Genomic DNA, 18,832 nt, shown 5'->3' on the forward strand with positions numbered 1-18,832 from the left:
TGCGAGACAGTATCTGTTTGAGAAACACACAGTAAAAGACATTATTTTAGTCCAGTAAACAGCTCCCCAGTACAATAAAACAACAGTGAGAAACGAAACACTCCTGCTGCTTCTCCGATATCAGGGCCCAGGTCAGGCTCACCCAAAGACAGTTATGGAAATGCCCTTTTTCGCCCTACATACGAGACGTCCAATATTTTAACATTGCTTTCTGCCCCAAATCAGAAGAAAGTTTAGAAAGGTAAATTTAATGTGGAATAGACATTTTGCAATATTAGATCTGGAAAACTGAGCTGATTTTTATCAGCATATTTTATTCTCACAGTGCTGAATATTTTATTCTCACATACATGCGTATTTTCACATATATGCATATATTCTCACAATATGCATATTTTGTTCTCACAGTTTCATAATGTGATGAATTAACAGTGCGCTTGATAAATATTGTAACATTAGCCCATATAACTATAGCACTAATTAAAAATTTAGAAAGCTAAGTCAAAATCAAACACTCTTTCAGTTTTTCACTTTCCAGGGAATATTCTGTTGAAATGAACTTTTTACCTTGAATTCTTGGCTTTCAGTGGAACAACAATTTCCGATGGAAAAATGTACCACTGGAAAATTTCTGGGAAGCCCTAACAAAAATTTCCCATTGCATCTCCAACCAACAGACTTATTAGAAGACATCTGAAATAAATTCCCCTAACTGAATTATTTCTGAGATTGCGTTTGCAGTGGAAAGCTCCCACAGAAGGAACCTTCAAACAGCACGAGCCCAACTGGGCAGCTGCATCAGCGCCAGATGAAAGTGCATCTGTATTTGTTTTGTTCAGCAGACTTTGCTTAGAGTTAAAATAGTGGCTGTGAAGCAAAATGCTAACATTTCCAGTTTACGCTGCATCATTTTTATCCAAATTTGTGAAAGAGCTGCAAAATTTCACTCATAAATGAGTCTACCATCTTTAAAATTAGTTTATGATTAGCATGAATTTTAGGGCAGTGATTATAGCAATAACTCATTATCAGTTTTACCGGTCCGTCCATAGCACAAAGTAGGAAACACCCTGTGACAACATTACGATCCCTCCATCACATCTCCAGCGCAGTTTGAGTTTTGCAGCCCGGGACTTAAACTCTGAATCACTGGGAGGAGATGCCACATTTCCAGTTTGGGAATAATATTGAGTACTGAATATTGCATCGCAGCAAAGCCTCAGGAGACAATAAAGAAAGTTGCCTGTGCCTTCCCGCATGAAACGCGGCTTGTTTGCTCACTGTTGCTCCTCAGGCGTTTATAGGCTCAAACCCTTCGCGGCGCGCCTGGCGCTCCGGAGAGCCTGGGGCTGGCCGCGCGGCGAGGAGCCCGGGCGAAGGAGCTGCGTCCCACATGGCAAAGCCAGCCGGGACAGCGATATCCTGAGTTGTTTTTTTTTTTTTAAGCAGCCTTCTGAGAAAACATCTGCTGTGCCCCAACCCTGCACTGGAGTTGAAGATCAAAATAAAGAACTTTTGTCTTTTTATTAAGCATTTTAGCAAATGTGACTATTACATTCATATTATATTTCCCTGTTTTGTACAAACACGTTTAAGTCAGCACTAAGAGGATTACGTTTATGGCGCACCAATCTCTGCTCAAATGGGCTGACTAAAGAAACTCTTGTTAAACAGTATTTTCTCTAATGCCTGTTGCTTTTCTTCCTTGCCTTAGTGCTCAGACATCTACCCGGGCTCCCTAAATCCACCCTCCTCATAAGCTTTCAGATCAAGACTCTCCCCCCTCCACCCCCCTCTGGACCCCTTAATACAGCTGAAGATGAACATTAGCGCTTGGTTCAACTGCACTGGAAAGGGAAAGGGCAGATTCATCAAAATCTTTATACCTCCATAGAAAAATGTAGCCTTTTGCCTTTCCTCGAGTGAATGCCTTTTCTAGAGGGTATTCATTAGGGCTTCGGTCTGTTTTTGCAGACAGCTCCACAGATGTTGACATTTTTTTTCTTCGCTGGGTTAAGACGCCTTCTATAGGCTTTCATTCTCCATTTGTTACTTCTTTATTATCCCGGAGGGTTTTTTTCCCTCTCTCCCTCTTTCTTCCCGAGGAGTTGACTCGGTTCTCTGAAGAGAGCAGTGGTAGCCAGGCTCGGCATTATCTCGGGCGCTTTTTCATCCCGGCGGCAGGCCGTCCGGGGCCGCGGGCCATTGTGGCGAGCAGCAGGCAGCGGCGGCCGGGCCGGGTGACCGCGGCGGCCGCGCGGCGCCTTTGTGCGCCCGCCCCGCGCGCGCTCGGCCTCGGCCTCGGCCACGGCCCCGGCGGGTCAGCAGCGCGCCGCCGCGCCGTGCCTGCCCCTTCGGCTCCGGCCGCCGGCGAGCTCGTGGGAACGGTTTGTTGGAAAGCGACCGCAGGACACGGCGGGGGGAAAAGGACGAGACGGGGCGGGGAAGCAGAGCCAAGGAGCTGCCCGGTGCTGCGGAGCGGCCGCTTCTTTGCTCCGGGCTCCTGCCCACGGCAGGGCTGGCCCCGCTCGCACAGCGGCCCCAAGCCGCTGGCTTTCGGGCGGGTGGGAGAGGTGCCCCGGGCGGCGGGGCTGCCGTGCGCCTCGGGCGCTCGTAGCAGCTCCTCCAGGGCCGGCGCCGCAGGCCCTCGCTCCGTCTGCCGCCGGGGCCCCTCCAGCCCCCGGTGATGCCGGCTGGCACCACGAAGCAGCTGCAAAACGCAAGCTGGCCGGTGCTGCGGCGCTGCCGGTGGCCGCTCTCGATGCACTGCTCAGGGGTTAACGTGGTTTGCCAGGCTCAAGAGAGTGACCTTTAAACATCAAGATAGCTGGTTCCCCGCGGTGAACTTTGCAAAGACAGCAATTTGGCCCAGGGTGGAGGCTTAAAGCACGATGCAAACAGCACCCCTCATTGATGCTCCCGTCTGCAAGACCAAACGCCCCAAGCCACACCTGGACCCCACCTCCCTTGCTTCCCAACACACGTCCGCCAAGTGCTCCGTCCCCAGGGCCAGTGTCCAGACGTCTAAGCCCCAGTTCCCAAAGAAAATTTATTGTGTGTCTAGAGATTTTGCCTCCCGAAAGATTGCTTGGGCAGGCACAGGTATTGGCAAAGGCACCGTAATTCACGTGGTAGTTCAGGACCTGTCTGAACAAAAAACGGGGGTAACCGTCGCAGCCTAGTCACAGATGGCCTCATTGTGTCGCTTTTGCTGCTGCCCGCCGTGCATTATCTCCGCGAGAAGAATAGCCCTCCTGCTCAAAGAGCCTCCGCGGCCTGTTCCCACACTGCCCTAAATGACCAGCTCCGGAGCCAGCACGGGGCTCCCTCGGACGGCTCTCCCAGCGGGCGCCCGCGCGAGGCGCGCAGAGGTTGCAGGTACTCTTTATCCCGCCGCGCAGCAGAGCGCCAGCGGCCTGCTGCTAGAAATTTGTCTGCAAATTTGGCCTCATTGAAAGGCGCGCGGGGCCCGCGAGACGCGGGCTGATATGATAACTTGATTAAGGCCGGGGCTGGCGATGGGGAGCCACAGAGGCAGCTCAAAGGGAGCTGTGCTCCCGGCCCTTAACCTCTCCTCGGGAGCCTGACGATTTTGTGTCGTAACCGGGCTGTCGTCCTTCCGCCGGGGTCCCCGGAGGCGCGGCAGGGACCCGGCTGCGGAGCACTGGGCAGCGCAGCATCCGCAGGCGCAATCAGCTCCAGCCATCGGGGCACAATACCGGCACGGCGTGGATGGGGCTTTGGCATGAAATGATCCCAATTAGTTTGCACTGTCTAAATAACACCGGATATGCATTGGGAAGGATGGTCCTTGGCTTGGGCAGGCAGGATGGGATACCCCCAGCTCTCCCTTCCCCGGCAGACTACTGTTTTACCTTTGTGGGTTCGTCTGGGTTTTGCTTGCTGGCCGGGCAGTTGTGCTGGATGCCAGCAGAGCTCCCAAAGCTTTACCGAGCTGCCTTGGCCCCCCAAAGGGAAGGAGGGGAGGGCAGCAGCTCCCCACGGCAAGGCACAGCACCCCGCTCCGCACCACCTCAGCCCCTGTGCAAACACGGCCCCGCAGCGGTGCTCAGCAGCACCGGGGATGAAGCCCCGGTGCCTTCATCCCTGCGCTGCGCCAGGCTGGAGCACCTCACATCACACCCTCGCCTTCAGATTTGGGCACTTTCTTGTCTCAGCTGCAGAGCCCACACCTGGCTGCAGCCGAGGCAGCATGGCCTCAAGCAGGTCAGCGAGGTCGTGCTCCAGAAAAACTGCTTTGTGCCCTCAAACTGAAGACGAGGGCTGCAAAGCCGCACTGGGAGCTTCGGTGGTCTCCCAGCAGCCGGCTCAGCCCCCGGAGCACAGCTCGGTGCCACCCCGGCCCCACTGCTGGAGGCCGTGACACCGCAGAGCTGCTGGCCGTGCCACCCAGGGCACCCACGGCGTGCTGCAGTGCCCAGCGAGGCTGCGCCATGCCCCGTCCTGCCAGGGTCCACGCCAGCGCGGGGCCAGGTGCAGACCTCTCCAGATGAAGCTGCTCGTGCCCTCTGGCCCCAAAGAGCTCCCCGAGGCGCCTGAGGCCTTTCCTGCGCATTATCAAGTGCTCAGAGCCACGGCAGAGTGCTGGGATATCCCAACAAATCCCTGGGAGAGGTGGTGGGCTTGAGGGGCCCGAGGAATCAGGCTCCCACGCTGCAGGGAAGTGACTCTGCACAGGTGGGACACGTGTGGATGGGTCTGCTCCCACCAAGCCAGGGTCTGTGCCAGGGGCTGGCTCCAGGATCTGGAGCTGTGCTGTTCATACCTGGGGTCCCAAGCTGGGGATGCTGCCTCTAGCCCTGCACGTGTTCAGGTTTCCCCGTGGCTCCCCGCTAACCCCTCTCCTCCAGGCTCGGGAGGAGGCACAGCCCGTGTCCTCCCACGCGAGCCCTCCAGCCTGGGACAGGCATCTCACCTGCCGGAGTCTGAGCACCGCGAGTGAGACGGGAACATTGACAGGGGCACTAAAACCCTCACTGTCACATCCAGCCTGACCACTGTGCTAAAAGCTCCTGGCGTTTTCCCTTTTTATCATCACTTTAGCAGGACAGCTCACATTATCTTTACACATCACCCTTGGGGAAATAGTGCTGATTGATTGATAGATGTATGATATCAGGCAGGTGACATCTCTTCTGAACACTTCTGCTGGAGGAGCCCTCCCCTGCTAAAAGCAAGACGAGAAAGAGCCAGCTCCCGTTCCCTTGCAGTGACCCAACCAGAGGGTTACAGCCTGCTGGATTTCACACACCTCGCTGCGGTGCCTCGCTCTGCACCAGAACTGGGGGGACTGTCTGGCATGAGCAAGTGGGACAGGATCTGGCCCAGGACAAGCGGTGGTCCAGGACTGCTTTCCTAGGGGCTGGACTCCACCTTTCCCTCTGCGCAGTTTTCGGATCCCCGCACCCCTCTCAGCCAAGGCATTTCACCTTGGCAAAGTCCCAGCAACATCTGCCCGGCCACAACCGCACGCAAGAAGCGACTTTTCTAATGGGGCTGAGTGACGGCATCTCCCGCTGCATCTGCTCTTGCTCATTTTTGTTTGTTTGCGCAGCCCTTTGTCCTCCTCCGAGCCGCGCCGCGAGCTTGGCAGCGCGGCCCCGCTAGCGCTCACGCGCCCCGAAAGGCATTAGCGTTGCAAAGGAGCCCTGGTAGCAGGATCCGCAGCGTTCACATGAACATTGCGAGCACCGGGGTTTATAACCCAGAAAATCTCAGCTATAAAGGGCTCTGTGTGGAGCGGGGGAAGGAGGCGTTCCGGCCTGCCCAGAGCTACTTTTATTCCATTGTGCCTTTTCAGCATTGCATTAAGGCAGCCAAAGAAGGGGGATTTTTAATGGTTCCCCGGGAACAAAGCGGGAACATTCTGCCCAACTTCATTACAGAATCATCTGAAACGCTTGAGGAACGTTTCCCACTAATTATCATAAATAGCCGAAAAAAATCTTTCACTCCAAAAGCAGGTTCCATCTGCCCCACTGTGTTTTCTCACCTCCACTTCAAATAGCCTGACACTGCCCCCGCACAAAGGGGAGACTCCATCTCCGCTCCCCTCGCACACGGATCCTCTAAAGAAATACAAACAGGCGGCAGATTAACATAACTTGCTTGCACCTTAAACAAATAGGCAACTTCCGCCCCGCCAGGCTCTCCCGTTTCCCAAAGGGAGCATGTGCTGGCGGGTGTTTCTGGCCCTTGCTCGCACGAAATCCCGAACAAAAGCGGCAGGCCGCTGCAGCCAGCGGCAGCGCGAGGCGCGAAGCAGCAGGACCGAGGCCCGGCGCCCCATGTGCCGGCGCCGAGGTCGCCCCGTGCAAGCAGCCCCGCCGCCCCCGCCAGCGCGGGCGCTCGCCGGAGACGGGGGGCTCACACCGCATCCGGCGGCCGGGCAGGCGCCGGCTGCCGGCGCATCTGCGGCACAAGCGCCCGGGGAGGAAGCCGAGGCCGCGCTGCTGCGAGCCGGGGGCACGTGGGCCGGCGGGGGGGCTCGTCTGCCGGAGGCCCGGGTTTGCTCACCAGCCGGGGTTATTTTGCAAGTCGCCCCGGTGCAGGTGTTCATGGCCCTCCGCCCCTGCTAGCCACAAGAAAGGGCTGCCGCTCGGCTGCCTCCCCCTTCCCGCCCGCGGGGGCCCCGGCGCGTGGGGCGCTGCGCGGGCTGCACCGTTGGCAGCGCTGCGGGCCCCGCCGGGCAGCCGGGGGACCGGAGGCAGGTGGCGGGAGCAGGCCGGAGCATCCGAGCAGCTCGACCCCGCTGCCGCTGCCTCCAGCCTCTGCTCCAAACTGGTCGCCACCAGAGGCTGGCAGCAAGGGCCTCAGACAGTCACGGCAGCTGGGGGGGGATGTGGAAGAGGCTTGCAGATTCACAAGCAGCCTGGAGATGTTGTACAGAGATCGACTGCTCACCTCTTTTCCAGCACGGGAACCGGGGGCGTCACATGCCAGGAGCAGCCAGCAGGACGGGAGCACGAGGAGGTGCTGCCTTGCACAGCAGGGAGGTGGTCTTGGGGCCTCCCTGCTGCAGGGTGCTGCTGATGCCCAAAACTTACCTGCGTTCAAAAAGCAAACCAGAGACATTCACGGATGGAAAAGGCCTGAAGAGCTGTTCAGAGCAAAGGCTCTCTCCCATCCCCTGCTGCTCTGGGAGCCCAGGGGACCGCAGCGGAGCAGGAGAGCACGCTGGGGAGCATCACTCCATGTTGCTCCGCACCACCCAGGCACCCGCACTGCTTGGCACATACCCCGGCACGGTTTGAGCAGAGCATAGCCCTGATCCAGCTACAGCAGTCGGCCACTGGTTTTGTCACAGCCCGTCAGCTCTCCGGCACTGACAGCTCTGGGAAGCGTGCCGGCTATCTTCATGCATTAAACACCCGACTTTCAGCTGACAGCAAGAGTGCTGGCGGGCGCCCTGCTGTTGGGGTGTTGGATTACAGCCGCCCTGACCCGCGCATAGAGAGCAGCTCTGGAAATGCGGCCACAGCCACCCCCTCCTCAAACAGGCGCCTCCAAAGGCTGCTCACATCTCCAGCGGCAGCGTGAGGATGCAGCAGGTGCAGCTCCCCCAGGCAGGCTGCCGAGACCCAGACGGGGGTGCAGAGCCCCCAGGCAGGCTGCCGAGACCAGACAGGTCGCTGCCACGCACGGGGACTGAGCTCGGTGCAAGTCACACCAGCAACGCCTGGGCTTCAGCGGGACGCAGTTGCATCAGGGGTCTGAGCACCCTGCGCGGGAAGAGCTGGCTCCCCGGCGTGGGGGCTCTCCACCCCGGCTCTGCTGCTACTTGACTGCCAGAGGCGCTGCCTCTCCTTCACTTGCTCCCTGGCTGTTCTTGCTCATTGACCAGGAAGTCCAAGTGTATTTTCCCCACAGGCTGCCTGGTCATGTCACACCCCCAGGACATGCTACCCACACCTGCTAGCGGCCAAACTCCTCTTGTGCTCCTCTGTGGCCCCATTAACCTCTTATTCCTGCACAGTGGCCCTGGTTCAGCTGAAAGCAAGGAGAGCACCAGTCCTTGGTTACCTTGTGCACATGCCTAGGACGAAGCAGACCTGATTTCAAACCATCTTACACAGGCAAGAGCTGGCCCTACGCTCTCGCTCAGCCATCCAGCTGTCTGCAAGGCCCCATGTTTTAGAAAATAAGGGGCCACCTGTAGCTCTGTGGAGATCAGCCCTGCTGGCATGTCACCACGGTCCATGCACAGCCACCTCTCAGACTCCCTGGGGCCGAATCCCCGCGGGGTGACACAAGGACCCAAACCCGGCCACCCAGGTGTGCTGGGAACAGGGGTCACACCAGGAGCCGGCTGCAGTGGAGGTGCGAGTGGTCCTCAGCTCCGCACGTGGAGATTACACGTTCCTTGGTCCAGTCTCCTCTTGCAGGTACCTCACAGTCGCCTGCTGTGGGCATGGGCCCACCGGTTCACCGGGGATCCCACAGTGGCTGATGGGGCAGCCCAGGACAGACCGCATGCCCGTTCCCTCCCCGGCAGCACCGAGCCAGGGCCAGCTGAATGGGAACCGCTGCTAATTCCTACCGGATCAACACAGCTTTAGCCCTCTGGGGGTCTGCCCCTAAGCGATGGAGGAAGCTAACTCCTGTCCACGAGCCAGCTGCTCTAGCCCTTTCCCCAGACACACAGAAGGCTGTATTTTCATTGTAAATTGGAAATCAATCATAGCAGGAAATTCCCGTGCTGAGAACGCCCTGGCTATTATTATTTTATAGTACTCGGAGGTGTTCTGGGCACTTGGAAAGGCATGGCCCTTTCGGGGTATTATAGGGCAAATTAGTTTTAAAGACTGCTGTAGGAATGTTGGCCATTAGTTTCCAGAGCAGGACTGGTGCGCGTGGAGGCGATGGTTACAGCGGCGCGGGCAGGGCTTTGCACTGATTTCAGACACGTGTCCGACAGGAGAACGCACCACTGCAAAGACGGCATCAGTGCGCTCTGGAGTGAACACCTCTGGCCCTGACCCCAGCTTTATTAACAAGTAATTAATAGGAAAGCGGACGTGCTTTGTGTCTCTGAAGACCTTTTAAGATGTGATTATGTTGTGCTAATCTCACCCCGAAGTACTTCCCTATTTAGACTGCACTGGGCCATTAAATATCTGAAACGCAAAAGGAGACCCCCCCCCTCTGCCGCCTTGGGAAGTGTTCAGGGCTCTGTTCCCCGGCAGCCAGGCCCCGCTTTCAAACCCTCTAAATCATGTATTAAGTTGAGCCCATATGGACTGCCAGGAAAAACACTCCCTTCCCCTCATCTGTGTCTCATTACCCACAGTGCCAGGCCCGGCTTCGGAGCCGTTTGCTCCATCCCGTGCAGATGTGCTGCCCCGCTCTTGCCTATGGTATTTCACAGACGTCATCAGGACTTCAAGGAGCAGCTGAACGTCCTGCAACACTGCACAGGCTCTTGGCAAAGACATATACCCAGGGTCCCTAACACGTGGCCATAGACATATACCCTGACACCAAGCACCTTTCTGGTCCCCTCGGTCCCACACGAGGCAGGCGAGCTCCCGTGCGCGGTCCCACCAGGGAGGAGGTTTCCTGGCTGCCTCACCGCGGCAGCCCATCTCAACAGGCAGGCAGTGCTGGCAGGGGTCTGGCCCCTCGCCGCCCGGGGAGGTCTGCAGAGCCCAGTCCCGGAGGTGTAAAGGGAGAGGGGAAGGTGTCCCAGACAGACCCATCCTACAGCTGCCTCCTCTGCTCTTTGGCACTGCAGCGCTTGAGCGCTCAGGTCGAGGAGCAGGTCAGGAAGGTGCAGGCACCTGCATCTCTTTCCCGATGTGGCTTGAGTCCAGGACACCCCCCCCAGCTCTCGGGGTCCTAGAGCTGGAGTTTTGATTCACCCGATGTGCAAATCACGCAGTTACTGGCAGATCCTGGCACGGGGAATAAATTTAGCCACTATACAGTGCTACGCCTGACAGCGCTTTGGGCTTGAGCTGTGTTCTGGCACAAAACAGCAGGATTTGCAGACACAAGCGGCTGCTCTCGCTGGACCCTCCTTGTGCAACACATGGCCTGACTGTTGATTTACACACGCTGTCCTCCCCGAGGCCCCGAACCAGCAGCGCCTACACACTGCACCCAGGGAAGGACACTCCAGGGCAGGGCAGGATGGAGCAGGCTCGAGAGGCAAAGGCAAGGATTTACAGACAAATTCAACCTTGCAATAACTGGGGTAGTTAAACTTGGGGACAGCGCGGGTGGCACAGGGCTAAGTCACCACTGCTCAGAGTCTTGAGCAAAATAAGTGCCCTAAGAGCCACAACAAGAAACAGCACCTGCTTTATTTCACTGCTGGGGACACTTCTTCAGCCTGCATCTAGCAGCATCTACAGCTAAACACGAGGATCATCCATCTGTCCCCCACCTTAGCTCCTGTGAAAGCCAGACCTGGTGGCTGCCCAGGCCATCCTGCTCTGCATCTCCCGAGCTATCGCCACGCAGACATGGGGCCACCAAGAGCTGTGGCAGCTTTTCACCCTTGCTTGAAAACCTGGATGTGGGCTGGTGAGGTGAGAACCCCACCATGTCCGGGCCTCGCTCAGACCCCACGACATCGCCTGGCTTTAGTGCCATCATTTTCCCCCACAGTGTGCAAATGGTTACAGTGACTTTTATGCTGAAAACGCCAGACGAGGAGAGAACACACCTAAATAACATAGCGGGCGGGTACTTGACAATGGAGCTGCCCCCTCTCCAGTGCAATAATTAGCTGCTCCTCCTGGCTGCCGCCTGCCTTGCAAGCCATCAGGGTTCACGTCCTCAGGCTTTTGCTAATCACGATGGCAGGAAAGTTATTTCTGTGCCAAATGGGAGCTGGTGTTCAGCCCCCAGGCTGTGCCGCAGAGGGCAATTCTAGCTACGGGGAGAGGCTGTGAGCGAGCAGCACCGAGAGACCTCGGAGTCGGGGCTTGGCCACGTCTCCTGCCTTACAGCAAGAGCAACGTCATCTCTGCAAGTCTCCCAGCCTGCAGGGATCTGAAGTTGCTGAACAGAAGGCTTAGCAAGTCATAGTAGTCTTTGCACAGCTCTCGAAATCAGGCTCAAAATCTCCTGGGATAAAGCTCTCTAGTGAAAGTTTCACCACTTCCTGCGATGCCAGAAAAGCCACAGAAACAGACGCTTTTGTTTAAGTTTGGCACTTCCCTTTTTTGGCCCTGGCTGCAGCCCAGAAGTGCAGAGGTGAACACACACATCAAAACTTCGTTTATGAGGAAAGTTACCCACCTCTTTCTGAACTTCAAAGGAACTGGCACTTAGCCTGGATTTTGGGTACAGGTCCAGGTTAAATTATTGTATGAGAACAAAGTGATTGGCCATATTCAAATGTTACTCTGACAGAGAAACCAGGACATGCAGCATCTTAAAGAGCTTTTGGGGGTACAAGATTTAAGAGGGGGGGGGGGAAAAAACCATCAGTTTTCTCGCTCTGTCACTGCCTGTGTCTGTCAGACCAACAGGAGAGGCTGCAACTCTGGTCCAACATAGCTCTCTGACAGCTTGCACTGGTTCGGGGACCCCGTGCCCCAGCCAGCAGTGGGCAACCGCCACAGGAGACTACGTCAAAAAAGAGCCTGGCATAGAAACACTCCTATCATCAGCCCTTTAGCGCATGGCGGAGACGCACACGGCAGACTTTAATATCAGTAAGGTGGAAACTGAGAAAGAGAGAGGAAGAGTTCAGAGTTGCCTGACGGATGTACCGGTGTGGACCTGTCCTGTAGCACGACCATGAGCGCTGGCAGCAGGGTCTCGGACATGTCAGAGCAGGGCCTCCAGGGCTGCAGTCATCCTCTGTGGCCGTGAGCGGCAGCGGGACAGGCGGTGGCAGCCACTGTCGGTGCAGGGATGCCATCTAGTGTCACTTGGCAGAAGGGCCCATGAGGCAGTGCCACCAGGGACGGGGCAGCCCCGGTCCCACAGGCTCACAGCCTCTCCAGGGCCGGACTAGGGGCACCCCAAAACCATCCCCAGCACAGAGAGGTCCTGGGACACCCTGCTCCTGGGATTCCCCTCTCGTAGTAACTGACAGGACCAAGGGAGCAAGGCAAAGAGGAAAAACAGTGCTGGGAGAGCTGTGCCAAGGCCCCTGGTCCCCCAGCATTGCACACAGAGCTGTGCTGATGCCCCGCTCCTGCCTGCGCCAAGAGCCCGCATGGTGTGTGCAGGGCAGGACCACGAGACAAAGCAGCACCGCTGTGCTGCGAGCACGCGCAGCCCTGTGCCACCAGCACGGCTCCAGGCTCCAGCTGAGATTTACGGGCAAATTGCCCTCCCTTACTCCAGAGGATGCAGGAACGCTAAATCACAAAGTGGAGATGCACCAGCTGCACTAAGCGTGCTGGTTGTGCAGGAGCAGCAACGCTCAAAGTGGTGCCGGCGCCTCCTCAGGGGGCCCTGGGGCAGCCCCACATCCCAAGGCCTGGTGGACGCTCTGGCATGGGCGCACGGCTGCCAGGGGTTGGACACTCACCAGCCTCACCAACGCCACAGGTCCGCTTCTGCGGCGGGTGGCTTTGTAGAGGAGAAGGGCCAGATTCACCCCCAGGAATGTGCAACCAATTTCTAGCACGAGCATAGACAAGTACAAGGCAAGGGAGACCTGGCAGTACTGGTGGCTGGAGTGCAAGGTGCAGCCCCAAGCATGAAACCAGCAAGAGGACGAAGGCAGGGAGGCTGGCTGGGTGCTCGCACGGCCCCACGTGGCAGCAATGGTGAGGACAGAAGACGCAGGAGACGTTGAGAGGGGGCTGAGAGGGTGCTGGCAGGCAGAATTGTGCTGGGAGGCTGTGGCTGAGGGCTGGGTGCTGACGGTGGATGAGCACTGCACCATGGCCTGGTCCCACTCTCCACTTGGCTTAGAGGCTTGGTCGGATGGTGGGTGCGATGCCAGCATGGCCATGCCTGGCACGGCAGCCCTGTGGAGTGGCTGGAGCACTGACGGGGAGCCTGAGGCAAGGGAGGTGCTGGGAGTCCCCAGAGGGATGGCTGCTGGCCTCTCCGTGGGCGCTGGAGGAACAGGGGGCATTTGTCCAGCGGTGGCTGCCAGTGTGGTGGCTGACACTAGTGTGGCAGCAGGAGCTGGTGTGGATGGTGTGGGCTCCATGGTGGTGACTCCAGGAAGCTGCAGTCTTATGATGGCTGGTGTTGGACCAAAGCTGAAGGTCTCCGGTGGCACGGTCAGAGATGGGGTGGTGATGGAGGCCTCCGGTGGCACGGTCGGAGATGGGGTGGTGATGGACACCTCCGGCAACACAGTCAGAGAGGGAGTGGTGATGGAGGCCTCCGGTGGCATGGTCAGAGATGGGGTGGTGATGAAGACCTCCGGCGGCACAGCTGGCAATGGGGTTATGATGGAGGCCTCTGGCGGCATGGTTGGAGATGGAGTGGTGATGGAGGCCTCCAGTGGCGTGGTCGAAGATGGGGTGGTGATGGAGGCCTCCGGTGGCATGGTTGGAGATGGGGTGGTGATGGAGGCCTCCAGCAGCACAGCTGGTGATGATTTGGCAATGAGGGCCTCCAAGGATATGGTTGGTGATGGAGCATTGATGGATGCCTTTGGTGGCACAGTTGGCAACATGGTGGGAATGGCTGCAGGCAGTGGCGTGGTTGGCAATGCCAAGATTGGGAAGGCCCCTGGGGACAGAGTGGTCAGCACTGCAGTTGGGAAGGCCCTTGGTGATAGCATAGTTGACATCCCTTGTGATGACAAGGAGGTGAACGGCAGAGGTGGAGTGAAAGAAACTGAAGGAGGCAGAGTATTTGGGCAAATTAACTGGTCGTCCCTCAGTGACATTACTGCTTGCCCTGCCAGGTGGGGTGGACTCTTGCATGCCACTTGGGTGGGCAATTTAACTTTCTCAGTGTTGCCCTGGATCCAGCTGTGCAGGTAGCAAAGGTTGCAGTCACATCTCCATGTGTTCTCACTGAGATACAGTGAGCTGAGCCTCCCCAAGGGGTCCAAAAGCCCATGGGGAATACTCTGCAGCTGGTTTTTTCGAAGGTTGAGGGTTTTCAGATTTGTGAGAGAAGCAAAGACCTCGTTGTCCAGAGAAGAGAGCTGATTTGTGTCCAGCTGGAGGTCTGAGAGCTTGCTGAGCCCAGTGAAGGCTCCTCTTGGTAGGGCTGTTAGCTTGTTCTGAGACAACGTGAGTTTGTTGAGAGATGTGAGGTTTCTAAAGATGCCATCTGGAAGTGTGGCCAAACTGTTCCTGCCCAGGTCCAGCTCCCGGAGCTGTGGCATGATGTCAAAAAGGCAGCTGGGAAGCTCCACAATGTGGTTTGAACCCAGGGTCAGCAGCTTCAGTTTGTTTAAACCAAAAAAACCCTCAAATGGGAGAATCCTGAGGAGGTTGTTGTCCAAGAGGAGTTTCTCCAGGTGGGGCAGGTTCTTCAGGAGGGTGGGTGGCAGCACCCTGAGTCTGTTCCTCTGGAGGCTGAGCTCCAGCAGCCCCAACTGACCATCCAGCAACCCCTCTGGGAGGTCCTGAAGCTCATTCTCATACAGCCGGAGGACTTGCAGCTGGGAGAGTTTGCTAAAGGCATCCCCAGGAAAAGCCCTGATCCTGTTTCTAGCCAAGTCCAAAAACATCAGATTGGCAAGAGAATCAAAGATGCCTTCTGGGAGAGAAGGGATTGCATTGATGTGCAGGGAGAGCTCTCCCAAATTCTCCAGCCCATCAAACAGTCCTTTGGGGATCTGCCTGATGTGGCTGTCTCTCAGCTCCAGTCTCTGCAAGCTTGGGAGGTTTTGGAAAGTACCCACAGATAGTTCTTCTAATGAGGCACCAGAGATTTCCAAATCCCTCAGTTTCTCCAAACCGTCAAAGGCTCCTGGTTCAACTGTCTTGATTTTGTTGCCAATAAACAGAATTTTGATCAGTCTGGGCATGTATCTGAAGGCACCTTTCCTTATAGCAGTGATGCTGGTCTGTACAAAGATCATCTCAGAAATGAAGGGCTTTGCAATCTTTGGGATCTCTTTGACATCATTTTTGGTCCCTCTGTAGACCTCCTGGTAATCCTTGGGGGTTTCATACTGATCTTCACTCAAGATTTGCTCTTGGCATTTATAGGGATGGAAGGAGAGGAAGAAAAGGAAAAGGAAATGCTGGTACATTGTCCTGAAAAAAAAGAAGTTTTCAGATGTCAGATATGAAGAAAAATAAAATCTGTGTCCACAGCTCATGAATTATGGTATGACACTGTCATTCAGCTCTCAGCACTCTTCTACGCACATATCATAACTCATTTTATGAAAGAGAAAGATTGTACAAGCCAAAGTACACTGCATTTACAAGAATTCAGTTCTGTTGATACTAGGGGTTGGAGAGAAATGGAGAGAGCACCAACTCAAAACTCAAGTGTGGGAGAGGGGAGGCACTCCAGGAGAGGCACAGGCTAAACAGTGTCTGTTCTCTGTTCGCCTTCTCCTACACTTGGGTTCAGGCTGGACGTGCATCTGGGTGAAGAAGGCGAAGTGCTGCTGCCTGTTAGCACTGCCCCAGTGGGACCAGTTACTCAGCAGGGCCGTAGCTGATTCATATAACAACGGTAGCAGTCAGCCCTTTGCTTGCTACTGCAGCAGATTGGAAAGGGTCCTAGTAGCCAGCCAAGACCAGAAGACCTTGTTTACTCAGAATTTGCCAATAAATTTACAGCTTAAAACAGCTGACCACCTTATGCAATGCATCTGTGGAAAAAACAGCATTACTGTAATTTTTGTAACAACAACCATGACAGTGAGACACCCAGCACAAGTCCAACAACACCAGTTGCCCTTTACTAGGAAGGACACGTTTTTCTAGGTCATTCATGGTGGTATGCAGTGGTGCCACCCCAGCCTCTCAGCGCAGCTCCTGGGGACTGTCCAGTGTCACCCAGGGCTGCCAGAAGCAGATACACTGAAGCAATGATGCCTGGTGCATCCCTTTTCCTTTCTCTTCTAGCTGTCCTGCTGTAGGTTTCTGTGCCCATCCTTGGTCAGACACCTCTGCAGAGCACACTGTGCTGGATGGACTTGCTATTATTGGCACTTCTTTTAGTTCAGGAGGATTATTTAAAGTATTCCTTCTAAATAGCTCTTTTTCAAGGTTCCTGCTAATCACATCACAGTTTGGCCTTTCTTATGCAGCTTTTTCAGATAGAAATGGCTGATCTGTGGGTAGCAACTGAGCTTTATACTTAGGACTAGGCCCATTAATATCCACAAATTAACCATTTGGTGGCCTACATTTAGGGCCATGATGTGGAAGCCACAGTCTGCAGTTAGAAGCCGTGTAAATATCCCCCACTTCCACCTCGTCATTCTGAAACATCCAGCTAAGACATTCGCTCTGGTTTAACAGCAGAGAGCATCATACTCCAGCAGTATTTTTCATTTTGTTATTCACAGCCATAGGTGAGAGTAGGAGAAAGGGATGTGGACTGCTTCTTGGGCATCCAAAGCTTACTATGGAGAAAGCTTACATTGGGAGGTGACATTTCCTATGAAAAGACCTACAGACTCTCTGAAAATGTTTAGAGGTCAGCAAATCCAGAAGACTGAAAACCATTGGGTTCAAACAGAGAAATATGAGAGGTGAGGTATGTGCTTACTTCCCCACAGGGTTTCCCAGGGCCAAAAGCCACTGCTGATCCCTGTCCATCCTCTCTCCAAGGGTAACTCAGGTGGAGGAGCTGGGGGCTAAGAGTATAAAAGTGCATGCTTCACTGCAGCTGCAGGGGCAGAGCAGATGGCCTGGATTTCATGCACAGACAGGACAGGCTGGGCTGGGTGCACAGGAATGAAAATAAACAGTTTTGAACCACAAAGTGCTTTTAAGACTCCCTCATCGTAGCTGGCTGCATGGAGCTTCAGCATGGCCTGCCTCTCTCTCTCTCTCTCCCGCAGAGCAGGAACAAGGTGGGACAAACCGCAGGAAAAGGCACACGATTAGAGCCTTGCAGCCTTGCTGCGGAGGAATGACAGTCCCCCCAGAACTGCCCTTTCTGGCACATTCCTGTTTTTAAAGAGCAGAAAAGCATTTTGCATCACTTACTTGGCCAAGCACTTCCAGCCCAGCGCAGGCAGCCACTCCAGCCACTCCAGAGGCGAGCCGAGCCAAATGGAGAGCGAGGCCTCCAAACGAGGGGATCCCTCCACCTGGTGAGGCCGAGACCTCTTTATCCCCGTAGCAGGCGCAGGGTTTGGTTTCTCACGATGTCGGCTGCACAGGGAGATAAGGGGCAGCACGGGGACTGCATGCCCCGGTGCAGCACAGCCAGGCTGCCGGCACAGGGAGCAGTCCCTGAAACTTCTTCGAGATGAGGGGAGGCACGTAGCCCCTAGGTGTTATCTGCTGGCACCACTTGACCAGCCACATCCACGGAAAGCTGAAGATCTCCAGTCCAGCCTGTTCAATAGCCGATGGTCTCCACAGTCTCGTATCTCCGGCAGCATAACCCATCGGCCTCACAGCCACCACCCCCGTCAACACAACAGAAAGGAGATTCTTTTACTGGGGCTTTTCCCAGTAAAAATTTCCAAATGCTTCCTTCTTCCTGAGCTGGCTAAAAGGCATCGCTCTGAAGCTATTTCGTTAAGCCTGCAACAGTGACGATGTCTGTGACTCTGCTGGACAGATCCCCTGACGTCTGGCTATGACTCGGCACGCACAGCTGCTGCTCTGCTCGAAGGCTCAGGCTGCCGAGCGATGGACCTGTGGTCGTGCCCTGGGCTCACCTCCACCATAACACAAGCCAAAGGCCTCCGGGGGGGAACCCAGGGCTCCGGGCAGGTGCAGTGCCTTGTGGGACAAAACACCCTGTCTGATTCAAAGACTTAAAATGTCAGGGAGCTTATCACATCCCACTGGGTAATTGCACTTTAACATTTCTTCTTCGGTTTTCACCTCTTATAAAAGTTCAGCTCATGCTTACCAGGCTTCACTATGCCTTTCCTGGCAAATTAACAAGCATTCCAAATTACTGCACGTATTCAGCAACTTTACCCCCTCCAGCATAAACCCCATACGCACGTCGCCTTTAACACAAAACATGCTGGCTCTCCTTGAAGGAAGCCCATCTATCATCTCGGAAACCCCAGCTCTTCTACGTTGCAACGGAGCAGCAGTTTCACACTGTGCACCAACAGAGGACAGGCAAGAGGAAAGGGACTCAAGGGCGAACCCAGACCCCCTGTGAGTAACCGCTGAGCGTTGGGGACCTCACCTTCCCGGCGAGCTGGGCCTGGGGGAGGTGGCAGGCCAGGGTAATCGCCTTGGCGCCACGAATGGTGCTAATTAAACCTCCTCTGCAGCAGGAAACATGCGTGCGAGCACGAGTGCGTGTGGGAGGAGAAGACTCCCAGCTGGAACAGCTCTGTGCTGCCAGTGCTATAACTTGGCGTGCTGGAAGGAGGCTGGTGCTGTCAGGCTGCAGCCCCCACCAGGGCTAACAGGGCTGGTTTTCCAGCCAAGCCAGCTAAGCTCGTTGATGCAAACAACTAAGACTCGTGTCCCCAGCACGGCCCCAGGGGGTTGCACACAAACCTGGACCTCCTTAGCCTCTCGCGCAGGCACATCCACCAGGAGCACGTGAATTTTTGTGGGAGAGAGGATCCGTGTTCTTTCAAGGGTGGGAGGGAAGCAAGCAAAGAGCAGAAAAGGGATGGAGCGAAAGTCTGCCCTATCCAAGACCAGTATTTGCCAAAAGGGCCTTGCTGTGGGATTGACATAACACAGCTGGGTCTGCGTACTGCTGAGCTGGAGCTGAGCAGCCCTGCGGGGAGGTGAGCGTGACCACGCTGGGT

At 55.7% G+C, this 18,832-nt stretch overlaps 1 protein-coding gene across 1 annotated transcript; it reads right to left on the reverse strand.

Annotated features, from left to right (window-relative positions):
• Positions 1 to 10,266: 10,266 nt before the first annotated feature.
• LOC106498382 (platelet glycoprotein Ib alpha chain-like) lies at positions 10,267 to 17,286 on the reverse strand. Its single transcript, XM_013959607.2, has 2 exons — positions 17,082 to 17,286; positions 10,267 to 15,164 (listed from the first exon to the last, which is right to left on the reverse strand). Exon 2 carries the CDS (start codon positions 15,158 to 15,160, stop codon positions 12,407 to 12,409), a length of 2,754 nt encoding a protein of 917 aa, XP_013815061.2. The 5' UTR covers positions 15,161 to 15,164; positions 17,082 to 17,286; the 3' UTR covers positions 10,267 to 12,406.
• Positions 17,287 to 18,832: the final 1,546 nt, after the last annotated feature.

The sequence above is a fragment of the Apteryx mantelli genome, chromosome 9, assembly GCF_036417845.1.
Source record: "Apteryx mantelli isolate bAptMan1 chromosome 9, bAptMan1.hap1, whole genome shotgun sequence".
NCBI lineage: Eukaryota > Metazoa > Chordata > Aves > Apterygiformes > Apterygidae > Apteryx > Apteryx mantelli.

What these genes read in the sequence shown, in the direction of transcription:
- LOC106498382 (XM_013959607.2), bottom strand. Translation starts at nt 15,160, where the DNA reads ATGTACCAGCATTTCCTTTTCCTTTTCTTCCTCTCCTTCCATCCCTAT.